Source organism: Betta splendens, chromosome 5, assembly GCF_900634795.4.
Source record: "Betta splendens chromosome 5, fBetSpl5.4, whole genome shotgun sequence".
Classification (NCBI taxonomy): Eukaryota; Metazoa; Chordata; class Actinopteri; order Anabantiformes; family Osphronemidae; genus Betta; species Betta splendens.
Genome location: NC_040885.2, coordinates 8979045 through 9006993, shown reverse-complemented (window position 1 = coordinate 9006993; position 27949 = coordinate 8979045). Strand labels below are relative to the sequence as shown.

The following is a 27949-nucleotide window of genomic DNA, read 5'->3' as shown; positions in this document are numbered from 1 at the left end:
GTGGATTTCTGTGGGTTTCCCCCACTGTGGTGCAGAGCATGTACAGCACACACGACTCCCACCGCCCGCAGGAGCAGGTATGACTCCTCGTAAAGGTTTAGGAAACGAGACAGACGTGTATTAGCAAACACGGGGGAGGCGTGTGTCATGTAGCTGCTTCGCGGATTTCTGCCCGATACCCTCCATTATGGAAGCCTTAACAGCAGAGCACGGGGTAATGACAGACTGTGTGCGTCTGCGAGGCGGGGGCCGACTGCTGGGAATGTCACAGCTGAAACGCGGCATCTGGAGACAGCGCCGCACAGGTGGGAAAACACACACACACACACACACACACACACACACACACACACACACACACACACACACACACACACACACATGCGGATGCGCAGGTTAACCCTTTGTCAGTTTACTGGCCGGAGGTGGGGGGAAAAACACATGGGGGGGGGGGGGGGGGGCATCCTGCGACGCAGGTGTTCACAGGCGCAGCGGGAAGTAAGTCACAGGACGAATGGATGCAGGGAGTCAGTGGACAAACAGCTCAGACAGGAAACCTTTACGCCGCCTGTCCTGCATTAAATGCGCTTCGCTTGGACACGGACATGAAGATAAAGGGGTTTGTGGGCAGGTGAAGACGAGGAGGCTTTATAATGGGGTGATAAACAGTGAACTGGGTCCTGAGGGTTAGATGGTTAGTGTTAGGGGGTAAATCAAAACCTGCATTCTGTAGATTTATACTTTTAGGCCCAGAAGGAAACAGACACTTGTTGAATCTGAGCCACGGGGCAAAAAGTGGCCTTTCAAAGGACCTGCTCTTTGTTTTACCTTCTCCTCTATTTGCCACTGTTTGCTTCTACCAGTTTGCCCATTCAAATAGGGCTATTCACATTAACCGCCACTTTGTCCCCCACCAGCCGTGGACGGACGCTCCACGGCCGAGCGGCACCACCAGAATGGGACTGAGTGGAGAGACGGGGCTCATGGCGAGGAGAACGCTTCCTGAGTGGGAACAGGAAGCGGCGGCGGTGGCTCATCTTATCTAGTCATCTGGCTCTGCGGCAGCAGTGGAGACGCGCTGCTGGTGGAGGTAATGCCTCCATTCTGTCTGCCACATCCCTCCTTCCTGCCACATCTGGGCTTTCTTATGCCTTGAATTTAGATCAGGCCTGAAGATCTGGTGAGCACCGACTGACAGGGCCTTGGTGAATACACACACACACACACACACACACACACACACACACACTGATCCCTGCTGAACTTTACCATCTGCACGATCGCCGCAAATGAACTGTGATCAACGAGCAACCGTTCGCGCTAACATTATTATTTAATCACAATGTGCGGTTATGCCACTCACACACGCGCGCGCGCACACACACGCGCGCGCGCAGGATGAACGAGCCGCGGTGCACACCAGCAGCGCAGACACGCAGGAGACAGGGGGAAAGAAAACGCCCTGCCTTGTTCCATGTCGACATCCCAGTCCTCCGGTTAGTCCGCACAACGCGCACACGCACGGCATCCGCGCCAGCCTTTCGTCACACACCATCGTGGAGGCATGTCTCGCTAACAAAGCCGTCCACTCCACGCCGCTTTCTCGGTCTTTATCGGCCATCTGTGCGCCGCGTTAGAGGCGACTGATGACACGCTTGAGGACCATTATGTCCCACGTATGACCGCGCACACTGATATTTTATTGATAAACCGCATCCGCACAATGACAACCAGGCTCCACCAGCGGCGGGTGAAGCACAAAGGTGGGTTACCTTCAGCGCCAGTTAGGAGGAGGTGAGAGCAGGCTACAAAAAAACACGCCAAGTGACTGCAAAACACGCCGCACAGTAACAAAGTAACGAAGACTAGGTTCCCGGCTGATCAAAGCCGTAAACGCGCGAGTAGCGCGTAAAAAGTTCTACCTTTAACTTGAGCCTCATATTCCGCCACGATCTCCTTGTCCTTTCGGAATTTCGCCGGAGACGTCATGGCTGAGTTCGGGGATCAGACCGCTCGCCCTCGCTGCGAAGTCAGTGTCGTCCCGATCAATCAATAAAGCCGTCGCGGGCGAGGGAGGTGCCGCTCTGGGGGAGGTCTCGCCGGGGAAAACGCGGGGATCGGAGCTCCTCAGCGCGCCCGCGGGTCCGTATTGTCTCCTCGCCTCCGTTCACTCCGGGCGCATTGTGAGTTTGGCGCTGCTGCCGCTGCTCTGCGTTCCCATCCGCCGCCGCCGCGCCTCGCTGCCGCCTCAAAACCGGTTATGGTGCAAACAATTTCCAGTGAAAGGAGATTCATTCCCCTCTTGAGGAGGAAAAAAAAAACACGGTTAGCTGTCAATCAGCACTTCCAAAACTTTAGTTTTCTTGAGTGTGCGCCGTGAGCGCGTGTCAGCCTCCGCAGCCCGTGTGCTCGCCTGGATCAGACTGTCCGCTCCCCGCTGGTGAAGCGAGAGAGAGAGAGGGAGAGAGAGGGAGAGAGAGGAGGAACCGCGCTGAGATGGAGGGGCTGTGCTGCTGGTCAGCCCCAGTGCGCAGGACGGGCTTCGTGCGCGCACAACTGCGTCTTATTTGATTACACGAGTTAACCTGGGCTTCATAATCACATAGAACAGAAGATGCGGGTGTAATGAAACACTGAAACCCAATATTTCAGAAAAGCACAAGATGTTTTGAACAGAAGCGATAGACTTTAGACACCAACGGTGACTAATTCATACGTATAAATGTGGGGAACCTTTTATTCACCATCGCCTTCAAATACCGTAATAACTCGTTTTTGCGAGTGTCATACGTGACGCGTCTTACGCGCACCCACGTGCTGAAGGAGCTGAACAGCACCATTGTAACACTTGGGCAGAAACTAGCTTTGGTTTGCTAGCAGAGAATTCCATAACTCTAGCTAACTACATTGTTTAGCACAACGGAAATGCATTTGCATTTACGTTAGATTGTGTTTCGATGGCGACAACTTCTGTCCAAACAATGTGATTTTCACTGTTTATTTAAAACCACATTTCGCCCATTCCTTCCTCTTTATAGTCAAAGCATGAACTTTTTCTACTCGAACTAAAAACCGCAGCCCCGCCTTATGTTCTGAGGCGTCTGTCTTTCCCACGCTATTGGTGAACGTCATTTGAATGGCGTGTGACAACGCCAATTGTTTTCCAGGATGTTTGAATGTAGGCGTATCGGCTCGCGTTAACATCCAATAGGGTTTAGAATTTGAAATAAAGGTGACCAATAGCGTCGGTCACTATCCAAGTAATGTCCAATCAAAGTCAAACCTGGGGTCTTTTAAAGCTAGTTTCAGGAAATACTGTTAAATACCAGGAAGTTGTAAACAAAGCTGACAGCCATTTAGTTAGCTGTTGACTATATCTGAAGGGTGCTGAAGCAGCACTGTGCGACAGTCTAGTTGAGCTACCAAAACTACAAACAAGAGTCACATTTAAATTGAATATCGCGCCTCAGATTTAGACATTACCGTGCGTTTGTCACACCAGCTAACGTTAGCTGCTTTACGTTTTCTCGACAGGATACGGCTAGCTAACGCTTACAGAAGACCGTTAGAGGTACCGCCAACGCTTGTCAAGTTAATGTTTAATCGATTAAAATTCTCAATACTGTTGTTTTTGGACCTGCGCGAATAGTGGGCAACGCCAGTGTCGGACTCTTGTTTTTTTTCTTTTTCTTTTTGCTGCATTTGCGGTCTGAAGACAGAAAGAACGAGAGAGTTCGTCCATTTTAGCAGGACAACAATGTCTACATCCAACGCTAATTTCAAAAACAAGTGTGTGACACAGGTAAACTGTGTCTTTTGCGACAGTCTTCTCTGCACAAGAGGCATGAAAGCGGTGCTTCTCGCAGATACCGAGGTTGAGCTTTTTTCTACGGATATACCTCCCAATAGGTGAGTGCTAGTCAGTTAGCATTGCTGCTAACCTTTGTTTATATGTGCTGTTGCTGCCAGGGCACTACCAGAAACCTGCATCTGACGTAAACTGAACATCTTAAGGAAGACATAAATTAAAGACGTTATTGTAATCGAAGGTGACACGGATAAAGCAATAAAGACGTAAAATGTGACGTACTATCATGTTTGTTTCTCGTGACATGCTCCCTTCCCCAGGACTGTTGACTTTGTGGCCAGCTGCTACTCCACTGAAAGCTGCAAATGCAAACTGAGAGATATTGCATGTCTTAAGTGGTAAGTAAAGCTCCATAGCACACAGCTATGAGAACACCATCTGCTGATGTAAACACAGAGACACATACTACAGTTAGCACAGGGAACAAGTAGTCCCTACATAGCTGGTTATCGTATTACAGTTTAAACACCTTAGTATAATGCTGCCAATTTTTATTTTATGTGAGTATTATTGAGTTAATTCTTTAGTTTATTTTAATAAACAACCCAAATCCAAAGTCATATTTCTTTGAATGAAGTTATGTGTCTGCAACCGTCCAGATTTCGAATTTTATTACATTTACACAAAAAACAAAACTGAAAAAAGCTGTGAAGTCTTAACCAGTCTGTTTTGAATATTTGATCTACCAGTCAGTTTTCAAAATAGTTTCTGATTAAATCAATAATCATTATTGTCACGTCTGTGTACACATTGTTATAATACCGTACGACCCATCTGATCTTATTCTAAAGCAACTAATTTGGCAATACAGTGAGGCTTCATGGAGCTCTATTGCATTCCCCTGCTTTTGTTGTTGTACACAGAGCAAAAGCAAACAGCTGTTAGATAATAGAGAGCCACTAGTGGATTTAGCACTTTCCAGTAAAGTGCTGACACACACTTCTTCTTTATACCCTCTCCCTCCTGCTCCCAGTGGTAATGTGGTGGGCTATCACGTGGTGGCCCCTTGTAAACCCTGCCTGCTTTCCTGCAACAACGGACATTTTTGGATGTTCAATAGCGATGCTGTATCAACACTCAACAGACTGGATGCAACAGGTCAGTAATATGTCCTCTTTAATAAATTTCAAAATGCTTTGCAATTTCAATGTGTTCCACAGGGCTTTTTACAGCCGTATACCGTTTCTGCAGGTCTGAATCTCCTCCTATGGGGAGATCTTCCTGAGTTGGATGACAGTGAGAATGAAGAATCAGAGTCTCCATCAGAGGAGGAGTGCATTAGGTAGACAGGGAGATGAACAGTGTGAGAACGCCAATGAAGAGGGTGCACAAACCATGCTGAGATACGAGGGAGAGAAGCCTTAAAGGGTAACTCAACACTGATTCACACAGGTGGAAAAGTGCTGCTGTACTGCGTGGGTTGAAATATTAAAACATTGTTCCAACAGTAATGTCACAGCAGGTGTCTGCTTTCGACAGTGGATGGAGAACACCTGCTTTGACATCACTGATTATGAAATGGCTATAAACACAACATGCTCCACAGCTTGAACCCACCCTGTGTAATTCAGTAGTGAGTTCCCCTTTAACCTGTGACCATGCCTTTGCTCACCATGTTCACTGTAAAAGCACAGACAACACACATTCATGCTCACATTTAATTTTTTTGGCTAGTATGAGTCCCTCAGCCCCTATGAACCTTGTGGAGAAGTTGGAAGTGTTGTATGATACCTGGTCACTGGTCACCTATCAGCGTATGCTGTGAAAACACGGAGTTCCAGTTTTCTGATAAAACTAACACAAGTTGCTTAAACAGAAAGGTGTATCTTGCATATACTGTAATAAGCAAAAAAGCTTGCTGTAACAGTTGCATCCTTTATTGTCTAAGTGCTGACTGAGAGTTTAAGTGCTTTTCAAAATCCAACAATGGAAGAAATGGCACAACGGCACATGAAAGGGCACATTTGGTTAAGGTTATCTTTATAAAATGTGACGTTCTAGCACGTTGATATATTACTGCATTATTTATTACACAGCAGCAGTTCTATATATCCTACTGTAGCAGTATGTGATACTAACATACTAACTTGTGTATACTTCCATAAGGGACTCCAAAAGATGAATTCAAATGGTAATCTTCAGAGTGCGAATCATTTAGTTAATTGAATCAACGATATAGGAAAGTTGCAATAGAAATGAACTTTTTTGACAGTTCACAACCTTCCTCACTGGATCACTGAACCAAACTGGGAATATGACTTGTAAGTGTCACTGCTGTTCAGTTTTATGTAGCAGTATATTTGTAGCACAAGAAAAGGAGATAAAACGAAATCCAGAGACCGAAGATGTCAATGTTGAACTTAAGAAACTGGCTACCTCGATAAAAGGATGATTCTTTAGTTGTGCGCTACAGTATACAGAATAATTTTTAAGCAATTTGTAATAAGCCTAAGCTGAAGTCGGTACAAACACATAAAGCCCTCAGTCGTCGGTATTGTATTGGTCATATTGATGCTGCGATTCCTGACACAGTGTACCTTTTGATTGGGAGGCCAGTTTTTAATAAGAAGCTTGTCCTCAGCCTGTTGTGCCACACACAAGCTTCAGTATCTTCCAGTCACAAGGGCCTAAACTCCAATCAGTCCATATCTGGGAGTGCCATACTTGAGCGCTTGTCATTGTTTCACTGCTGTGCCCTGCTAATCCTGTCTTAAATTAACAGTTTCTGCGAGTGACTTTGTGTATGTTATGCATATATAGTTAAAGGAGGAAGAACTATGTTGTCGGTCCTTACCTGAGGCCAAAGGATTAGAGACAGCAGTCTTTTTAATCCAGTAAGCGTCCTCTAGGTTTGTCCATGCTTTGGCTGTGGACACTTTAAGGATAAAAATGGTGTCCAGAGTTTCACATTCTTCACCTTTTAACAGTTTGCTACACTTGCACACCAAATACTGTCTTATATGAATAAATTATAGGATACGGTGCATCAGCTTGGTATTAAAATTTACAAGCCAAATATCTATAATGACGTACTTCTTTTATGTTTACAGACTTTGTTTACAAATGCATTGATTTGTATTGTGCTGTAGTACTTATGTTTTCGGTTATGTATTTAATATTTGATTTGTGATGTAAGTCTTTGTTTCGTATGTTAAATGTTTGGATGTGTACAGTTTTACCTCAAGAAGGTATCACTTGTGAGCTTCCTCTGGCCAGGACAATTATCGAATGATAATCGAAAGAATTATTTAAATGGCTGTTTCTGATGTGAGTACCTTGGATTAACATGCCCTGCTGAAGATGTATATTTTGGAGTTGCACTGAAACTGCATTGGTTGTTTGAAAAATGATTTGTTGTTTTCTATGCTTGTTAAATTAATAAACATTTTTTTCAAAATATGTAGAAGTTTATGTTTAGTCCTTTTACCAGCTTTATTTTTATTCTTGCATATTAATGAGCTGTCATTTAATCATCTGAAGTATAGTAAACAGTTTTCAAACATCTCTTCCTGCAGAGCTTTTTAATTTTGCCGGGGCTTGCACACAAGCTATCGTGGTTTAGGCAAAAAATAAAGTAAATACCTGCGGCTTGCTCTGTTTTTACATGTTGTGAAGCTTCTGCCCAAAGTGCAAATCATGCCCACACTTAACAGTTCCATGTTTGGCTTTATGTTTGCAGTATTTCACAATCTGACTGTTGTTTTCTATGCAACCAGATGCCAGAGTCCAAAAAAACTGTGGTTTACTGTAGCTTTCTGTTGAAGTCCCACGTTCCCTCAACATGGGTTACTACAGGAAATACTCTAACTAGCCCATTGTGGTGAGCAGAAGAAGACCAGTAGTTCTGGGCAACTCCCAGGTGTGTGTGTGTGTGTGTGTGTGTGTGTGTGCGCGCGCGCACAAGCGTGTGCATAAGCTGTGTGTGTGTGAGAGCAAATACAATAAACATGAAGCAGGGTGTTGCTGAATAAACCATATGTACAGTGTTTGGGCAGCTTTCCTTCACTAGACAAGAATGAAGTAAACCCAGTATTTCCTGGAAACTGGTGAACTACACTTGAATAGAGTACACGATACACAAACAAGATCTACTGCCTACAGTAGAGGATTAGGTTTTTTCAAATAATAGGTCACTGAACAATCATAATAAGTCAATTTAAAGGTTCATAAATCAATAATACAACTATGTTTACCATTAGTAACTAGCTATTTGTAGCTAACTAGAGGTTGACACCTCTTCAGAAGGCACACAAAAAGGCGGCAGGTGTTTGGGTGAAGTGTGTGTAAGTGCTGCCAGGTGAGTTGACACAGGGAGGAACATGTGATTCAGCTGGTCCTAGTTTAGGACACGTTGACTGAAATGTAAAGTAACAAAGGGAAGGGCCTCACGGTGTCTGTGTTTTAACCCTTTGTGCAGCAGCTCAGCAGGCAGCATGTACTGGGCTGGGGGCTCGATGTGTGTTGGACTGTTGTGTTTTTTTCCAGAACATGCAAGAGTTGCACCTGTGAAAGCCAAAGTGACTGGTGGGGCCCAATAGAACCCATGCACACCAGTTTAAAGTGATTTACTTTCATTGACTAATGTGTTGTTTTCATGCAAACAGAGTAAAGAATGTTTTACACGTGACTCATCGAGAAGCACAGGTTTAACCAAAAGCACCATTACTGTTGACTCGGAACTTAATTAATTCTTCAAGTCTTTGTATTGATGGTGGTGAGCAAGCGTGGAACTTAAAGTTTTCCTGCAATTTTAAATCAAAGCTTTCTCTAAAAAACAAGTCCCCATCGCTCAAATATTCTGTGCCTCAAGGAAGAAGTGCAACAAGGAGAATGCACCACTTAGACAAAACAATCAGCTGCTATTAAAACAAAATGATTCAGTCTTCTTCTAATTAAACTGGATGTGTTTAATACAGTATTTGTAGTAAACAAAGAAAAGATTTAAAAATGAATTTAACACTCATGCATTTACAACTTATTCAAAGCAACACATTCACATAGAAAGATATGTGTATTTTTCCCTCAGGGGAAACACGCTCACTGGTCCTAACTGTTGCATGGCACATATAAATCAAGCATAATGTGTTCATACAGATGTGAGAGCAGGTCTAATCTGACAAAAAAGGGTATTTCTTATCATAACCTTGATACTGGTCTCTTGGTGACAAAGCTCAGAGAGAGGGGACTGGCGCCCTCTGCTGGGTATAAGATGCAATAACACACAGACAAATCGCCAGCAGAGTAACGAAGACCGAGACACTCACGTTTTTATTATTTTTTATCCCCCAAAAAATCCGTCCACTTGAATGATTTTGACTCAACACAAAAGCTTAAGTCACATTTTTTCAAAACTGCTTCAGTGGAGAATAAAATATAAATCGCTAACGCCTTCCGGCTTTTTCCCGTCAGGGGTCGCTACAACGAACGCTTCGCATGGTTGATTTGCCCAGTTTTCACGACGCACGATCTGAGCGTGGGGAGCGCGACACGCAAACCACTGCGCCAAACGGCCCGTTTGTGCTTTTAATGAAGTGTTAAAAACGTGCGTTCGTGACGTGACCACGCTGCCGCCCGGTCGCTCTGCGGGTACAACATCAGCTTGTTAGAGAAAAAGGTCCCCGGGTTGGTCCCTGCCTCTGGAACCAGGTGTGCCCTTGAGCAGGACGTCAGCCGGCCACCGCTCCCGCAGGGGCTGCGTTGGGCGCAGAGACCGTTTGATGACGCGGTGGAGCGGTGGTCCTGGAAGCGGAAGGTCGTCAGAACAAGTCACTTCACACGTGTGTCGAAACGCACATACATGTCCTGCACTGCTGCATTTCAACTATCAATTTTTACTATTATCAGCGAGTGTAATTACAGTTGTGTCATGAATATAGTTTAACAAATGTATTCGGCTTATTATTGTCTTTAGCTGTCATTATATGTAAATACCAACCTGTCTGTGAACAATGTTTGCACTTTCCCGTCTTTCCACTATATTTGGACCAAGTGTGTTTGTGTCTGACAGGTGAAGTCTGATTCCTTCTGGAGGGACAGAGAGCCACTAATATACATACAGCTGCATACGGAGGTGCAGGCAAATGTTTTAGTTTTTAATACACATATTAGCAGTCAGCACTATGCTTGTTTTTCTTATTTTTCCAATTCAACATATTAGGATAGAATTGTTTGTATTGTGCCTTTAGATTTTTTAAAATAAAACAAAACTGACATGATTTCATTTGGAATTATTTGTTGCTGTTGTCTTAAACATACTGTGTTCCCTTTTCATTGCCTGCCGTTCAGTGGGGATGTTTTTCTCTTTTCTGTCATCAGACAGATTTTCTGTGTGGGAATCTGGCAAAAGTAAGGGTTCCACTACATGTGGTTTTAATAATGAATACTAATATACAGACGACACACAAGTAGAAGCACATATAGTGCTGAAAGCGTGACAGGTTCAGTCTGTCACAGTCAGTCTCAGCACCTGAGACGTGTTTATTTACACACCCTTTGGAAGGATTTACTTAAATATTCGTAACTCCTCTGGGTTTTTCCTTATTAATTGCTCCTGAGGTCAGACAGTTCGTCGTTCTTGACACTAGATGGCGCACTTGTACCATTTATAACACGCTCTGGCTGGAACCACAGCTACGTCCAGCACCTCACACTCAAAGGGACGGATCGTAATAAAGACAATGGCAACGCTTAACAATGTGTGTTTATGTTTGCTATGTCACTATTAGTTGTATACTATTAGTAGTAAACCCCAAAGCACATTTTTTACCAATAAGTAAAACAAACACTAAGCAGCAGATACTGTAGAACAGGTTCACTGGTGTAGAACTGTTTGAAAACATCTCATCCAGTCAAAGCAGCGCATCATTTAGCTCATTTCACAAAAAATGGCAGCAAGGTTAAAACCTGAACTTTACTGTAATTCTTTTAAGGCGGAATCAATAATTTTGCATTTAAATCCTCCGAGTAGATCTCATTTTTATACTTGCCAGGACAGATGAAGAGGATTGCCATCAAATTAGCGGTCACCTTGATCATCAGAGCGAGCAGAATATTTTATAAGAAATATAAGGAGGTTCATAAAAGCTCTGCAGTCTGTCTTGGTCATCTCCTGATAATAGACCTAAAAGGCTAGGCTAATGTCCAGATTTGCCTGATTATGCATATTAATGACACCTCAAGTATTCATCACATTTTTTTAGCAGTGGGTGAGGAGGGCAAACGGTAATAAATGGTCGAATTTATTCACTTTAGGAATAATCTCTTTAATCAGGAGAAGAAACTTTCGCGCAACTGTTGGGTGATGCCGCTGGAATGCCTAAACAGTTCACATCAGTTTTCTACCTAACAGTCACTCACCTGCAGAAAAACAACAGGTCCGTCAGGAGCCGATGAGTCGTACGCTTGGGAACGTTGGTTTTATAATGAGGAGGCAACAGAGCAGATGCTTAGTTGGGGAAACAGAATGGCAGGTTCTGTATACATCAGTGCAGGTTTGGAGCTGCCCGCTGGCCTAATGCTACACTCTGAGGCGAGCTGCACTGGGCTTTTGCTGAAGCGCTCGAGATAACACAAAGAACACTTCAAACGGGCTTCTTATTGTGTTCTGTTCTTCTGGGCGAGCTGATTACAGTTAAGGATAAAAGTTGTTCCTTTACAGTAAACTAATGCTGAGAATCAGAGAGCGCTAATTAAGTCATGGGGGATCTGAGGCGCTTGGCATGGATGTGTTCCCCAACGCCCAGACCGTGGGGGGGTTCAGTGGGAACTACAGCCCGACGGCATCCAGCATCAAACGTGTTCACCGTCAGCTGAGTGTCCGGCGGAGGCACGAGCTGCTGGGTGTGCAGGGCCGCCTGGGGGCGGGCGGCCGGGCCCACAGGCCCGTCTGGGCCCGCTCCCAAAGTCCCTCCCAAAGAACAGAGTCGCTCCAAATGTCACTGCTGTCTGAAGCCAGCGCAGCCGCAGCCGCAGCCGCGTGTCCGAGCGGACTCAGATCGTTCCGCGTCCACAGACGTACTGTAAAGTGCCTGTATCTGGACCTCAGCAGGTCTGTACACAATGCAGATGCATGTTGCTGTAATAAGAGAGAGGATTTCCAAGTCTGCTGTATCTCCTTTGATTTTAACTTCAGCTTTGCAGGCCGCCGTGGGAAATAAATCAGATTAAATTGGTTTTTATGTGTGTTTTAAAAGCAATAAAAATTAGACAGGTAGAAAGAACCCCAGACTTCTAACATCTCCTCTAAAATCAGACAAATTGTGAAACTATGAACCTGTTGTCAGGTCAGGGTCAGCGCGTTGCTGCTGCTTTCTCCAAATTCAAACCAATTTGATTCCACAGAATGGATATTATTAGCAGTGTTTAAGTGGAATGTTGTATGCTTCATGATCACAGCTCTGAATAGCCGCTGCTGAAGCATCACCGCCATTGTTCATGCTGCGACCTCGAACTGAAGAGACTGAAATCTGTGTGCGTCGTGTTTTCACGGACGTCACGCTGGGTTAACAAAGTGTGTCACACGTATGGGATACACCGATAGTGTCTTTGCATTAGTGGATTTTACATGAATATGCATCAGTGGACGGACAAGTGTGAACCACACACACACACACACACACACACACACACACACACACACACACACACACACACACACACACACACACACACACACACACACACACACACACACACACTCACACACACACTGAGTTGACAGTGTTCGTTCCTCTCCCTTCTTTGCTTTTCTCTTCATGCTGCTGGTTTTGTGTTCTGTCCTTGTGTTTGCACGGCCTTTACGCGCTCCTACATTTCCTGCAGCCGGCAGCAATTTTCAATATTAATCTCTTCATTTCTAGTCTGCCTTTCTGCCTTATATTCCCACTTTCCACTATTTTTAACTGATGTGAGGACGAGTCACGGTAGCCGGCATCAAGCAGCGGCATTAACAACAAAATGGAACACGCTTTACACACACAGCTGCTTGTTTCTTTACCCAGAACTGTCTGGTTTGATTCTCTTGTGGTTGATATATATTAAAGAGAGGTATTCAGCAACAGACCCACTCTTTTCGCATCCTACAGCACTTTATGTATGAATGAGCAGCAGCAACAGTTCAAACTAAACGTTGCTGTGGTTTTATTACTGAAAGATTTAAGCATGCCAGTTAATTCTGGACGCACACTTTATTACTGGAGGTACAACAAGCTAGAACACAACACTTCTGCCATAAATCCCTCGTTTAGGAAGCTAATAATGTTCTGTTTTTATTTAAACTTAAAAGGAGGTTTTAGATTCTTCTGCGTAATTGTTTTGGATAAATATAGTTGTGCTGTTATCACTCAAAGGCTTTATATTCATCCAAGTGGGTAAAAAAGCATCAATATAAAAGTATAAAATTCAGCAACAGAATTAAAAAGCAGCTTAAAGATAATCACGCGCCTACAACTCATCGTCCTCAGTGCAACACAGTACAGTGCAGCTCTTTACTCGTTATTGGGAGGGCCTGTTCCACTGCTTGTAGCCACCTGTAAATTACAATTTAGTACTCTAAGAGTTAAGACTGTTCTTTCAGCCCATTGTGTGCGTATTTTTGTGTTTGTGAGTGTGTTCGTGTATGTGTTACGGGGGAGGGGTAGAGAGAGTCTGCTAGAAAACCTTTAATCCGGGTGCTGTCAGGCCCAAACCCGGCTTGACGTCCCATTGATGTGGAACAGAACAAAACACAGGGCCCCTTGCTAAGCTCCCACCGACACACACACACACACACACACACACACACACACACACACACACACAAACACACACACACACACACACACACACACACAGGGCCCCACTCTAAAGCCCCCAGCCTGGGCCCCTGCTCCCTAACTGGGTAGGGCATTCCTCAGCTTATGCACACACACACACACACACACACACACACACACACACACACACACACACACACACACACACACACACACACACACACACACAACCAAGCAAAAGGAAGACAATCATAACTCTTTAGGTGATGTGTTGTAAATTACAGTTGAAAACAGCGGCTTCTGTCTCCTGTAGGGTGTGTGTGTGTGTGTGTGTGTGTGTGTGTGTGTGTGTGTGTGTGTGTGTGTGTGTGTGAGCCTTTCCACCGACAGCCTACTTCCACACACGCTTTCATGTTGGTCTTCTAACCTTAAGCCTAAAACCATGTGTTAACCCCTCTACCCTTGAAACGGTGACGTCCCCACAGTGCAGAGCTAATTATAAACTGAAATGTGTCCACACAGCCGTAGAAAAACACGTGTGCGCGCGCACACACACACACACACACACACACACACACACACACACACACACACACACACACACACACACACACACACACACACACACGTACATAAGTTTGTGAGTTGCTTGGATACAGTTAACAGGTTCCAGATGCTCCAGTGTGTGTTGGCAGGAATGAAAGTGTGTATCCGTGGTGACAACAAACAGTTATTATTGTCCTGCTGTTTGGACAGCTCCCAGCCCGCAGCATCTCTGTTTACTATTAGCTTAAAGTGAAAGAAACAGAAAGAAGGAGACAAAGAGCAGAGACGGAGAAAGCGAGGAACACATCCATGTGTCAGCGGACACTCAAGTAACTTATTAGAAGAAACGCACTTAAGGTCATACGTCCTCTGGAACTGTGGAGGACTCTGGGGTTCCTGTTGGGTGGCTGTTCTCCTGGTGGCCAGCAGGTGGCGGTGTGGACGGCAGACAGGCAGCGAGCACCGCGTCCTGCTCCAACTCTGACCCGGTGACGGCCCTGAGGTTAAAGCGTTTTGCTCCATCAGCTTCTTTCCAGTCCGTCCCAGCAGAGGTGTGGTGGTCGTGACTGCCCCCCCCTCCCTCCACACACACACACACACACACACACACACACACACACACACACACACACACACACACACACACACACACACACACACACACACACACAGGGAGCATAGCCTAGAGCATTGAATTATCAGAGGAGCTGCACACCCACTCACACCTCCATGCTCAGCTTGCCCCCCCCCCCCCTTTCACCTTCTTCATGGCTAAGCTCACCCCTTGATTTCCGCTGTTAAGTTACAGATACCCCCCCACCACACACACACACACACACGCTGGAAACTCGGGCCGGGCTGCGGTCCAGAGGGACCCGTACAGTCCCAACCGAAATGTTTATTGACGGGCAAACGCAGTCGGGTCGACAGCACCGTTTGGCCGTAATTGGTCGGCGAGTCAGGGGTGCGTTTGAAATAGCCTGTGTAAAGTGGCCGCTTTTAAAAGCTCACGCACACATGCATACACCCATGCACGTACGCCCACCCATATTTCTCCCTTCCCGTCACCTTAAGAGAAGCCAGATGGGCCACGGGGAAGCAATCACCTCTCTATTTGTCTTGGTGCTGATCAGGTTAGCGAAGTGTTCTGGGGCCTGGCCGGGAGTCAACGCGCTGCTGCCTGCTGTCGCTGAGCCGCGTGAGTCCGGCCAAACTGCTCCGCGCCGGGCAGACTGTCTAAATAAGACTCGAGTGGGTGGGAGGAAATGCTCCAGTGGAAGGGGAATAAAGGCCAGGAATAATGATTTTTGTCTGTGACTGTCTCGCTGTGGATGAGACCGGGCCCGGCTTAACGCTGCCGCTCTGCTTAAGTAGCTGAGTGAGCTAATGTCTAAATGTGAGGGTCAGCGAGGAAACTGTTAGCTAACATCTTTCATGTGTTGATAGGGACACCACCATCCAGGGCTGGGTCAGCGGGTGGAGGGCTGTGTGTGTGTGTGTGTGTGTGTGTGTGTGTGTCTGGAGGCAGCCACATGTGAGTGGAGAACATTCCAGCCATTTAATACAGATGGTTTGGTTTAGAGCAATGAAATGAGCACCACACACAGAGCGGTGACAGTGAATGAAAGCCTCAGTGATGCACATACACAGACACTAATACACGTAGCCCTGACTGCACGGGTTAATGGAGTGACGGTATCCAGAAGGAATTTACTGAAGGACGCAGGGAGTGAGTGCACTATTAGACAGCCTCAAAACTGCCCGGCAAAAGCGGTGTTTTCATACTGTAACACATTCGTGGCTTTTTCATAAGGCTTCACAGCACAGAAACCCACAGAGAGAGAGAGGATCCAAATGGAGGTTAAAACGGGAGACGGTAAAGACGCCGAGCACCTTTCACCAGGTCATAGCGAGTCCATCAGGGACACGCCTGTTAAACCTGATCCCATTCAGACAGCTAGCTCCTCATTGGCTGGCCTCACACTGAACCCTGACCTTCGACCTTGTCTGGGGCTTATGACCTTGACTGAAGTACTGGCGGAGTGTTGGGTCCCCTCCAGACTCTCCGCCGTGCTCTCTCTCGTCCCTCTCTCTCTCTCTCTCTCTCTCTCCCCCCTGGCTTCTCCTCTCTGCCCATTCGTCTCCAGCGGGAGAAGGTTGGTGGGGAGGAGACGGAGAGCAGAAATGTCAGCAAGACATTAAACAGAGTGCGTCTGTGTGTGCTCTCATAGTCCAACCTGTCTGATTTCCCTCTGTCCTCTATGCCCCCCGCCTCCCCCTCACCTCTTCTCTGTAGTCACCACTCCACAAAGCAATAAATTCATCCTCTCCAAATCTATGCCTTTGTTGCTCCGCCCGTATCACTTTTTCTGGAGATCCTTTCTGCCTCCTGTTGCCCTCATGTGCTTTATTGTGCCCTTTGTCAAAGCCAGTGACACAAATAATTCAAGTACAATTGTTGTGTTTTTGTCCTCTGGGAGGTATTTATTAGAAAAGTCCTACCACTGAACATGAATAGTTCTAATAAAAAACAACTGTGAGCAAATTATGAGCAAATAGCAAAACATTTTGCTTAAGGCAAGAAGTAAGGTCTTAATTAAAGAATAGCTAAACATTTAGGTGAACAAGCTTATTTGAGTTGTTTAAGCTGCTCATGTAAATATGAAACAACAAGTAACTGGATGTACTGTAACAGCTGCTGTCTACATGTCACCCCACATTATAATAAACATGTTTTCAAAAAATTCAAAAGGAATCACAAACTCCTTTCTGCGTGTGTTATGAAAGCTCATCATGATCCTTCACACCTTCGGGTGCACAAATGACCCCCCCACACACACACACACACACACATGCAGAGAAGTCTCTCTGTGCCGTCCCGGTCCAGAACATGGCAGCAGAGTGCAGCAGAGCATGGTTGAGTGGTGTTTATTTTATTGGATGTTTATTTCGCTCTCTAAAACATGCCATTCAGGGACCTTGTGGAGCGATGTACTCAGACCTATTCTCTCTCTCTCGCTCCCCCAGTGTAAACATTGTGTATATTGAGAGTGTTTCCCTCACTAGTTTGTGTAGATGTGTAATCCATCCAGTCAGACATTGTAAACAACATCTCTACATGTTTATAAACACTGCCCAACCACTCTAATGAATTTATGGTAATGCCTTGTTCTACTGCTTCTGCTGCGTGGTGTGTGTGTGTGTGTGTGTGTGTGTGTGTGTGTGTGTGTGTGTGTGTGAGGTGTGAGTGTGCATGTATTACTGTTCGGCACACATTGGGTTCTGATGTTTCCAGAGGGGGGTTTGTTTCCTGATGTGTACAGCCTGGTTAAAAGCTTAAAACCCGTGACAGCAGCAAGCGGCGACTGACTGTCACAAACCGATGTTCCACAGCACAAAGTCCATTAGCAAACGCGCTCTGTTATATTCCATTTACCTCACTTCAACTCGCCACAGCGAGATCTGATCTGCTAATAATGAAGTATACAGTATGGGCTATATTCTTGTGGAAGTTTAATACATCGAGTTTGACTTTGATGATCTGTTAAACACATGGCTGAGGCAGCTGCTGCCACTGGAAGCGTGTGCACATTACTAAACTTGCCATTAACGCGCTGGGTCTCATTTCAGCACTTTTCCTTGTTTGTAAAATCCTGGAGAGACATTAAACTTAATTTCTAATTTTGGACGTAAGTTGAAGGGCAAACTAAAGCATTAGTCATTTTATAAGTGGTGGTGACTGGCCTGTGCCTGCTGCTATTTTTTTTTGTCTTTCACAGTGTGGGTCTGTTGTGTTGCTTTGGAAAAGTGACTGTAATGCGATGTGACAGAAATGTTTGAGTTGGTCTAGCTGATTATTTTCCTTTACTGGACTGTACTATAAAGTACACGCGACTCCAGGTTGACTGCCAGCTTGCATAACACATGGTATTATCTCTTATATTCCAGAGGTGCTTTGCAGATATCCGCGACCAACAGCTCAATTAGCTGATCCGCAGCTCCCCCCGGCCTCTGTTGTTGCTACTTCAGAGAGCTTCGCATGCTGCATCGATAAGTCTGTTACAGGCCGATGACATGACATGCAGCTGATGACATGAGCTTTGTGCAGCAAGTTACATGTTTGTCAGACACGTCGTTCGGAGCCCGGCTGTGCGGGATTCAAGGATCCCCTCCGCCGGCTCATTTATTATATTATGTCATCAGGACCATTTGAAAGATGCTGCGTCTGAAGTCATCTAACGAGGGGCTCATGCTCGTATGGAAAACCACAGTCCAAACATCTTGCTCCGCTCTGATTAGAGCGGTAAAGAAGCGTTAGTCCTGTAAATAACTGTTTATCCGTTCATCACAAACAAATGTAACTACGTAAGTCCTCATTTTAACCAGTATAACAATAAAGGTCTGTCATCTGTTACTGCAGCTCCCCCTGGCTTTACAGAGCTTTTAGTTAATTAAACTGTTTTGCTTCACTGTCACCACAGTCTAAACTGGGCAGCTGATGCTTTTAACAGATATGCACATATATCCCATATATTTGGTTGTGACCAAAACAGAGCTAGAAGCAATAAATGTGAGACCTTTATCTATTTGGAGTTGACAATAAAGGCTTTAATTATAATGTAATTATATGGTATGCAATTATAATCAAGTATAGTATAAATAGTAACAAAATCAAGTTTAACTGTAGATTTAAGTGTTATTTGTTTAAATAATTTTGTAAAACAGCGCCACTCGGTCAAACGCGGTATTGCAGCCTCGTGCGTTTTTTTTTCGGAGACCTGCTCGATTTGGCTGCTTGGATTAATTCACCTGTGAAGGTTGGAGCTGTGGACACCGGCACGAACAAAAAGAGCGTTTAGCTTGTTTTCCACTCATGCTAGATAAAGTACCTAGAGTTGGTAGTTAAATAAATTATCAAGTGTTGCTAGTTGAATAAACTAGCTAGCGTTTTTATGCTAAATAAAGTAGCTAACATAGCTAGCTAGCTATGGGGCATACAGTTAATCCACTAACGGCCACCAACCGTCGCCGCGACGCGCGGACCGTTGAGGATGACTCAGCTAAGAGGGAGGTTCTCCAGCTTCAGATACGTGAGTCCAGTCCTCCCACTCTGGTGTTTGAGCCCTGCAGGATTCAAGTACAGTACTTTACTATTGTAGGTTGTGCATTTGATACGTGACGTCACATCTCCGCGCACTGGGCGTGTTTCTGTCGTGTATGTCCTGTGTAATGGGACATTTATGGGTAGTTTGTATGTTAAACTATAACATGCACGTGCAGAGGAAACTTTACATACAATAGATCAACTTTAATGTGTGTCTGAGCTGCTCTGTTACTATACTCTATACTTTATTGGCTCTAAAATGATTGTTTGCCAGTCAGTGGCTCCAGTAGTTGAGTTGCTCCCAGACGAAGTCATCATGGCTGCCTCCTCATCAGGCCCGACAGGTGTTATTATATTGAAATGAGAGCAGTGATGTATGCATCTGTAATGTGGACCTGTCCTCTTCTGCTTGATGGAACCTGGCGCTTCCCATTATCGTGACGTGCCTGAGAAAAGAGCACGTACCAAGTCTTCGCCTGAAGTGCTGATGGTAAAGCCTTATGAAGCCAAGAGAAAGTGACACATCACATTTTGGAATTCTTTCATAGTGCCAACAAATCTGGTGTCAGGTACAATTAGTGTGGATGGATGAAGATACTGTTGCAGTTTTAGCTCAGGTTGTTAAAGTACTTAAACAGAAAATGAAGCGTTGTTACATACCTAAAAGAATATTCCCAAACCAAATAAAACTCACATCATTTTTTCATATTATAGGCTTTTGAAAAGTTGCATTAAAGTAAGAAATACATCACCAGCTCTTTGCCTAAATGGTAAAACTGTGATAGAAGACAGATGTGTCACAAAATACCTTCACTGCTATATCAAGAGCTGCTGCTGCCGCTGCTGCAGACGTGATGGTTTAGAGTCGCTTCTTTTTGTGGTTTCGTTCCTTGAGAATTAATGTTACATGTTCTGTTTCACGTGAAACCGTCCAGCACAGCTCCGATTTTAAATATGCTACACAAAACAGCCTGCAGCTTTTAGTTGTGGATTACGCACTGTGTTAAATTTTATCTCCACATCTAAACACTGCTGATCTGGTTATCCCACAATTATATTCAACTGTGACTGAACATCTGCCTCATTTCAAACTACACAGCGAAACAGATGCGATCCAGCCAGCGTGGACCAGAAACACCAAAGAAAACAACAATTGGCGCGTGATGTTGATTCAACTGCGACCCAGACGTTCATGCGTGGTTTTTGTGTGTTCAGCACGACTCGAACAGAATGAGGGTTTGAAGAAGCAGACAAAGCTGCGTCTCTACGAGAATGTGTTCAACAACTGTGTCGCTCGAGCAGCAGCAGCAGCAGCGAGCTAAAGCCCGGTGACATTGTCAGTGCACACTAGTTTGTCATTTGCATCTTTTCACTCAAAACTGAGTGATTGATTGCTAAAAAGAGAACTTTGACTGAAGTTGACGTCAGTGTGACCGATCCACGGTTTGCGCAGGTATGACCTGTCCTGCCAGCCTCTTTTTGATCTGTGCTCTCTTTCTCTCTCCCTTCTATTCCCCCTATACCTATTCATCAAGCCACTTTCATTTTTGAACAATGCCACCTGAATGACACAGCAGAGGTGGCTAACCAGCTTGCTTCATGGTTTTTTCTCAGGAGAAAAAAAAAATTAAGAGCTGAACCTGTCAGCCGAGGCAGCTGGCCCTTGACGAAAAACTCCCCTGGGTGGTTCTTTCTGCAGTGGCTGCTAAACGTATCAAACCCCGTCCTGATTTACTTCTGCACATCTGTTGTTGCGGAGTTACACACTTTGCCGCAGCCTAACTTTGCTTTTACTTTGTCACCCTGATCATCGGTCCCACAAAATCTTTAATTCCCACCAAACGATGAGAGTGCGAGCGATGTGTGACTCTCCATTAGCTGTCAGCTTTCTACGTGTTGCTCTGTTTCTTCAGTCACGAGAGCAAAGGAACCTTCTCCTAAAAATTTTACTCCTAATAAAATGAACTGCAATCACATTTTATGTTTAATAAGGTGCATAGTTACAATTACATTTACCTTTTTCAGTTGTCAGCACATCCTGTTAATGTAAAAATGACAGTGAAGATATTGTAGAATACATTGCCAAAATATTTAATTCCACATTCAGTTATTTTCCACTGATTTATGACATCTTACTTTTAACCTCCTCTTTTGTGACAGTGGTGTCATTTCAATTTTTAGTTAGATTAGACAAATATTAATATAAATTTAACAGTCACAACGTATGTAATGTTGCTGGACTGGAATCAGTTAATGTCTGACTTCCCTGAATAAATGCTGAATAATAATACACCAAATACATGTTACATAATTGGGCCGTCTAAGTAAACAAGTAGTGCAACACTTTGTGTGAAGTTTTTCTTGCATTGATCAGTCTGATCTGAAGTGTCTGTGAAGCCATTGTGAAGGAGGGCATGTTGCTGTTTTCCTCAGAGATGGATCAGCTGAGGAGCGTGAAAGGACAGCTCAAGTGTATTAGTGAATAAGTATACACATTTTATTACCCTTCATCCCTTTATCTCTGAATGTGAAAGGGTCTGTTCACTTGGCTGGGCTTATGCGGTGCACGAACAAGCAGCCAGTCCCGCGTGTGCTCGCCGAGTTTGTCCGCGTTCGCTCCAACAATTGAGAGGGACAAAGGTGAACCAACTGATTTGTTGCAGTCGCTAAAATAATAGAGCAATTTCTTTCCTTAATGCTCACGGTCTGCTCTTGACTCGCACACACACACACACACACACACACACACACACACACACACACACACACACACACACACACACACACACACACACACACACACCGACCTGGCCTGGTCTGCTGAGAACAGGCTGTTCGCTCAAATCGTCTTCAAACAATGAAGTGCTGAACAGATCACATCAATCTCTCTCAAGAGAAATATTAGTTTCCCCCACCTTCCTTTCCCCACCCACACATGCTGGGGAAGGCCGGGGGTTGCGTATGTGTTTCTGTGCCTTTGCCTCGGTATGTGTGCGTGAATGCAATCTGTGCATGTCTGTGACACTGTGCAGTGAGCTAGACAGTGGAAAAAAGATACATTTTCAGCTTGTCTCAAATTTACTTCGAATCCCCCGCGAGGCTTACACAACCGGTGAAAATAGTCAGTGAGATTCCACTGCCATGACCGTTCTACCGAGACATAAAACAACCTCGAACAGGCAACTTGCAGCACATCAATTACACCTTTATTTGTTGGCTGGAGGCAGGGTGAAAGAGGCCTTATTTTCACAGCAGCTTAAAAGGAGATTTTACTGCAATGAGTACAATGATTTATATTTTTGCCTATTTTAATAGCGGCACTATTATCCTAAAATGTACTCAAGAGTAACAGTAAGTAAATCACATGCTTTCACTGTTAAATGCCACCTTAATACGCAGGATGTAACACGAGACGAAGTGAGTTTTTAAATATTTGAAAGAGAGATGAAGGCAGCCTGACTGATAAGGCAGGTTTAGGGTTTAAAGAAGTTTCTCTTTTTGTGCAGTTTTCAGAATTTAGTTTCAAGTTTTTAGGCAAAGGCTTTCTCTCTCCAGCCCCCCCCCACCCCCCACTAATCTCTGTATATTAGCTCTCAGGAAGGGAAAGCTCTCTCGGTGTGCTCTGGCTGTTTTAATATCTGTCAGCTCCATCCTGTGCACCATCCCTCTGCTTCCTCCTCTCTTATTTTGGCTCTCTGTTTCCTCCTGTCGCCATATTTCACTCCTTTGTTTGACTCCTCTGTCCTCGTCTCCGTTCACGCTATCAGTCCTCGTCAGTGGCCGGCAGCGGACAACAGGTTCGCGCGTGTGTGTGTAGTTTGGAGATGGATGACGAAGCCTGTGCTACTTAGTGCATCGTCTTGGCGTTCCTCATTTCACCCGATGCTTTTTGTCAGCACGGCCGAACTTTCTTGACACCTGGTGTAAACACGCTGATTACGGCGAGAGCAATGGGACCTCTGAGGGTGTTTCTGTGTGTTTGTTTATCTCCGTATGTGTGCGACTGCTGTCTATTGTGCACCTGTGTTTAAGTGTTGACTATGCAGGAACATCTTTCAGCAGACTCTATTAAATTACATGTTTTTTACAACAGCTCAAGTGCAAAGAAACACTGTTTTAAATGTGTTAAATTCCAAGAAGGCCTTATTAACCTGGACTCTGCCTACAATACACCCACCAATACACCCACCAACACCCTTTGATATCTATTACTGGCGAGATTGAATTGACAACATGCCCTTGGGACATTGGATTGGGTACATGCATAATGAAACATTCTTTAAAATGAATTAAAACTATTGAATCTGACATTTCTATTTACAAAATACTTTGTGCCATGCTGAGATTTCATTTTCATTTGGCACAGAGCCACATAAGTGGTTCACACACGTCTTAGCGTCTTATTATTAAACATGTGTCCATACCTGCAATATCATACACAAATTGCTATTCTATTATTACTAGAGACTTTGATGGTCACACATTAACCGTCAATCATTATACTGTATTTTTTTCATTCAGTCCGTGAATGCAGTCGTCTTTAACTTACTCATATTCAACTGTTAATAAAGGCAAACAGCGGGAATGTTTTCGCAAAGGTCCTTGACACCGTGAACCTCACTCTGCAAATTACTCTTGGCAAATAATGGAGTGATCAAGACTCTGCTGATGTGAAGCAAGCTGCCTGGTCAACTAAACGCATTTAATTAATACTTTTAGACTCCTTTTTCTGCGTGACCCCTTATAAAACTGCATCATGATGAATTAGGTATTGAAGAACTAAAATAAAATGAACTTGTTTTATAATGAATGTTTATGCCATGGTGATGTTTGTGATCCTTTGAGCCCTGTGGAGGACACAGAATTTAAGCCTAATTATTTATTAAAAACCCAAGAATTGGTTAACCCTGAATTTCACTGGATAATGATGATTTAATTTAACCGTATTTAGCGATGCAATTACCTGATCATCTAAATGTAGTAACGGTCCTTTGAAGTTGCACGCATGCTGTTGGCCTACTTTATTTTTTACATCTACTCTTTAACTGACAACGGGCTAAAGAACTGGAAAAGAAGACGAGGTTAATATCACCTCTTTTATATCTCCTCTTCGGTGGGAGTGGATGATGGTCAAAGAGTAGTCATTATTACTGTTATTATGTTTGTTCTAATTTGATTAATTGTGCAGCAGAAGTATTTGTGCTGTTGATGTAGCAACACATTAATTATTAATATAATATAATAATTAATTACATTACATTAGTAAAATATAAAATAATAGTTACAAAAAATACCATTTACTATAGCCTAAAATAATTTAGCAGACTTGGCACAGGTTGAATATGGTTGTTGAAGTTGCAGATTACATGCTTGTCTCTCCAAACTCCTCTTCTTGTAAATTAATTATTTAACATGTTTGCCATCTAACAAAAAGGTGGATTAATATTATTTGTGTAAAAAATAAGTTTTATGTTCCTAAATTCTTCTGGTGCTGTATCAGTTTTGAACCTGCTTTAATGTGGATGTATAATTCACATATATTTTTGGTTACCAAAAAATAAGCATACTGTCATCTCTCAATACTATAGATAATGATAACGGAGAGAGTTAGTAAGCAGGAGATAGTGGAGTAGCGACATTTCTTTGCTAGAGATGATGATGATGATGATGATGATGATGTAACTCTGATCTGTTCCACTCTGGTCTATGCTATTGTAGACGTCTTACTGTTTACACCCAGTTATTACTACATCAAGTGTGATATTTTGTACTCCTTAGTTATGACTGCTCATGTAAATAGACATTAAAAACAACTGTCCTGGAACTATACTGTACTATACATACAACATAGACAATAATCAGTGTTTGCTGAGTGTTTAGACGGACACATTAGTAATGGAAAATTGATTATGTTTAACTTTCAGTAGCTGATTATAAGCAGTAATTGGTCTTTGGACTGATCTTCTGTAATGAATAGGCTGATTTTAATGCATTCCTGATTGTTAATATTGGCTGAGCCAGACACAGAGCAACTACTGTATCAATTGGTCCTGTTCATAGACCATAATTCATTTTACATATCTGCAGTGACTGTTGTATTTTTATTGAAATCCACAGTGTTTTCTACTTCTGACTATGTAAAGGCCAAATTGAAACTAATTCCCTCAGACTTGTTAGCGAAGGATGTTGCACTTTGTTTGTGCTCTTCAGAAATGTGTCTTCACCTTCTAAAGCTCGCCCCTTCTCATTTCTCTATTTGCTTTTATGTCTCAAGTACATTATTTTGTTATTTTTATTAACCAAAAAAGCAGGGCTCCCTCACACGCGCCGGCATGAGTGCAGAAATTGAATATTACATTTAAAAGTCAATTTCCACGATGGGATTACGCAAATCAGCCTCTCCCTGTTTCACCCTTTTGCTTCCATTCATCTCTCATTTATCCTCCTCCTCCTTGATGCATCTCTTCATACGCTGTGGTTTACTCTATTCATTTGAAGACAGCTTTTTTCACGCTCAACAGCCCGGCTCATGTTTTTCCACTCACCGTTGCTTCTGGCCAACGTGTGCGTGTGTGTGTGTGTGTGTGTGCATATACAAATTTGTTGCTCAGTGCTTTTCAAGTGAAAAAAAATTAAACCCTAAAAGCTATTACTCCTCCAAAATGTAATGCTTTTGGTCAATGCATTTTCACTATTAGAAGTGCATGTTATTTATTTATCTTTCTATCTATTCATTTGTATATATTGCTTTGAAGAAAGGGAAATTGGAGAAAGTGGGCCTGCGAAGTGAATTAGGAGAAGACGGCTGATCAGGCACACATTAATACCCCACCTCATCCCAAGTCAAGCTGTCTGCTTTCACAACAAGAGCAGAAATATATTCAGACCAAGAGTTCTTTGCATATCAGACGTCCTTTCTGTTTTTTCTGTGGAGCAAAATGTACATGAAAGCTACACACACACACACACACACACACACACACACACACACACACACACACACACACACACACACACACACACACACACACACACACACACACACACACAAAAGTCACATTTCATTGATTATGCAGTATTTGTTCTAAGTGTCAAGTAGTTTTCTGTGCTGCCCCAAATCTCTTGATTCAGCCTGTCTTGAGTATTTAACATTCAGTAATAAAGGAGTAATGATCTGAACCTTTTTCGTAATTTGGAGTCTCTTGACTAAATGATGACTAAATGACTAAATGATGCAAATCTCAGTTTAGGGTAACTAGTTGCTCTTTTTTCTCCACTGTACAGATAAACATGTGGATTGGACTTTAGTCATGTTTTAGTCAAATGCAAGTGCTTCTTGATTGTATTCTCTTACGTAGTTGCACAGGCTGACATTGAGACTGTCAATAGATTAATAGTGCAGTACTTGAGGCATGGCAGTCACCTTTTTCCCATGGTCTCTAATTTGTTGTTCCTTATTAAATATAATAAACTGTGTCATCAAACTAGCCAACATACATTACCTATGCTAAGTTTGCAAGAGGCAGCCTCACACCTCACACCTCACACCATAGAGATGCATTGTATCAGACAGGTGATGTGAGGGTTCACCAGAGTGGCTGATGGGTTTAATTTGTTGATATTACAGCAAATCAAATTGTCCTATTACTCACTGAGTAAGTGCTGACAAGTGTGCCAGTGCTGAGGCCTTTTTTGGACGATGGAGTGCTGCTAAGGTTGTTGTTCTTTTTCACTACTCTGTTTGACTAGTTCTTCCAATTCTCAGCAATTGAGGCCACTGTGTTCTTGGCAACACTTTAAGCTTTAGAAATAGATTAATACCTTTGCTCTGACCCGTGCCTCATTTTTTTCAAAGAGTCTAAAGGGAGTTTTGGGGACATGATGGTTTTTTTTTGTCTTGACATACATTGTGAATTGTGGGACTTTTATATATACATGTGTATGCTTTTTCTAAACTATGTACAATCAGTAAAATTTGCTACAGGTGGAGTTCAGTTTAATGTCAGACAAATGTCAAGAAGACCTAAACAGGATGCACCTGACAACAATTTGTGTCACAGCCACAGGTTTGATTGTATTATCAGTGAGAGATTCTAGTTTCTATCTTGCAAAATGTCTATAAATATGTTTTCAATTAGTAGGAGATTAATGACTAAGTCTAAAACAGAATAAATAGAGAATGGACAGGCCCGAAGCCAGTGCTTGTGGTGGGGAGCTGCATACAGTATATAAAAAGAGCATATTGTTGTTTGAATGTTATAAAATGCTAATATGAGCTGAGCCACATAAAGAATTTCTTCACCTGCTTGTGAAGAAACTATGAAACTGCTCTACCCACCCGCCGTCTTTGGCCCTCGTCACTGTTTTTTCCACTTTCTGCACCTCTCCAGACAGCAACTCTCGCCCGCTCCATTTTCCTCTCTGCTTGTTTACAGTAAGCAGGTCCGAGCAGGATGGTTTTACCTTTTATGGCCATTCTTCATCCACGGTAAAAGTGCACTAATACAGCGGCATGCTGCCCACCGCCTCCTCCTCCTTCTGACCTCTTCGCTGGGGTACCAGGGGTGGGTGGACTCATGTGCTTGTGTGTGTGAGTGTGCGTCTGCAAAGCAGTCAGTTCCTGACGTGTAGTTCAAAAGCACCTTTTTAAATGTCTCACTATTCTACATAGATAGATAG

At 43.7% G+C, this 27949-nt stretch overlaps 3 protein-coding genes across 12 annotated transcripts in view; 2 read left to right on the top strand and 1 right to left on the bottom strand.

Moving 5' to 3' along the window:
* srgap2 (SLIT-ROBO Rho GTPase activating protein 2) overlaps nt 1–2434 on the bottom strand; it is a 37060-nt gene extending 34626 nt beyond the window's left edge. For both annotated transcript variants that reach the window (XM_029149901.3, XM_029149902.3), the window contains exon 1: nt 1923–2434. In XM_029149901.3, the coding sequence (XP_029005734.1) occupies nt 1923–1989 (67 nt within the window). In that variant the 5' untranslated portion in view covers nt 1990–2434. The remainder of the gene's footprint in view (nt 1–1922) is intronic.
* Nucleotides 2435–2499: 65 nt separating this feature from the next.
* fam72a (family with sequence similarity 72 member A) lies at nt 2500–7267 on the top strand. The gene is made up of 4 exons (XM_029149908.3): nt 2500–3909; nt 4129–4206; nt 4842–4966; nt 5060–7267. Exons 1-4 carry the CDS (start codon nt 3758–3760, stop codon nt 5152–5154), a joined length of 450 nt encoding a protein of 149 aa, XP_029005741.1. The 5' UTR covers nt 2500–3757; the 3' UTR covers nt 5155–7267.
* Nucleotides 7268–18921: 11654 nt separating this feature from the next.
* The window catches only part of foxp4 (forkhead box P4), a 159900-nt gene continuing 150872 nt past the window's right edge, over nt 18922–27949 (top strand). For 5 of the 9 annotated variants that reach the window (XM_029149810.3, XM_029149808.3, XM_029149807.3 and 2 more), the window contains exon 1: nt 18922–19256. The gene's annotated coding sequence lies outside the window, so the exon portion shown is untranslated. Of the gene's footprint in view, nt 19257–19303; nt 19322–27949 lie in introns of those variants that run through there. The other 4 variants (XM_029149809.3, XM_029149802.3, XM_041070759.2 and 1 more) reach the window with 3 other exon arrangements.

Bases quoted from the DNA above. Each gene is read 5' to 3' on its own strand.
- fam72a (XM_029149908.3), top strand. From the start codon at position 3,758: ATGTCTACATCCAACGCTAATTTCAAAAACAAGTGTGTGACACAGGTA. The intron at 4,207-4,841 runs GTAAGTAAAGCT...TCCTGCTCCCAG, and splicing joins GATATTGCATGTCTTAAGTG to TGGTAATGTGGTGGGCTATC. The intron at 4,967-5,059 runs GTCAGTAATATG...CCGTTTCTGCAG, and splicing joins CAACAGACTGGATGCAACAG to GTCTGAATCTCCTCCTATGG.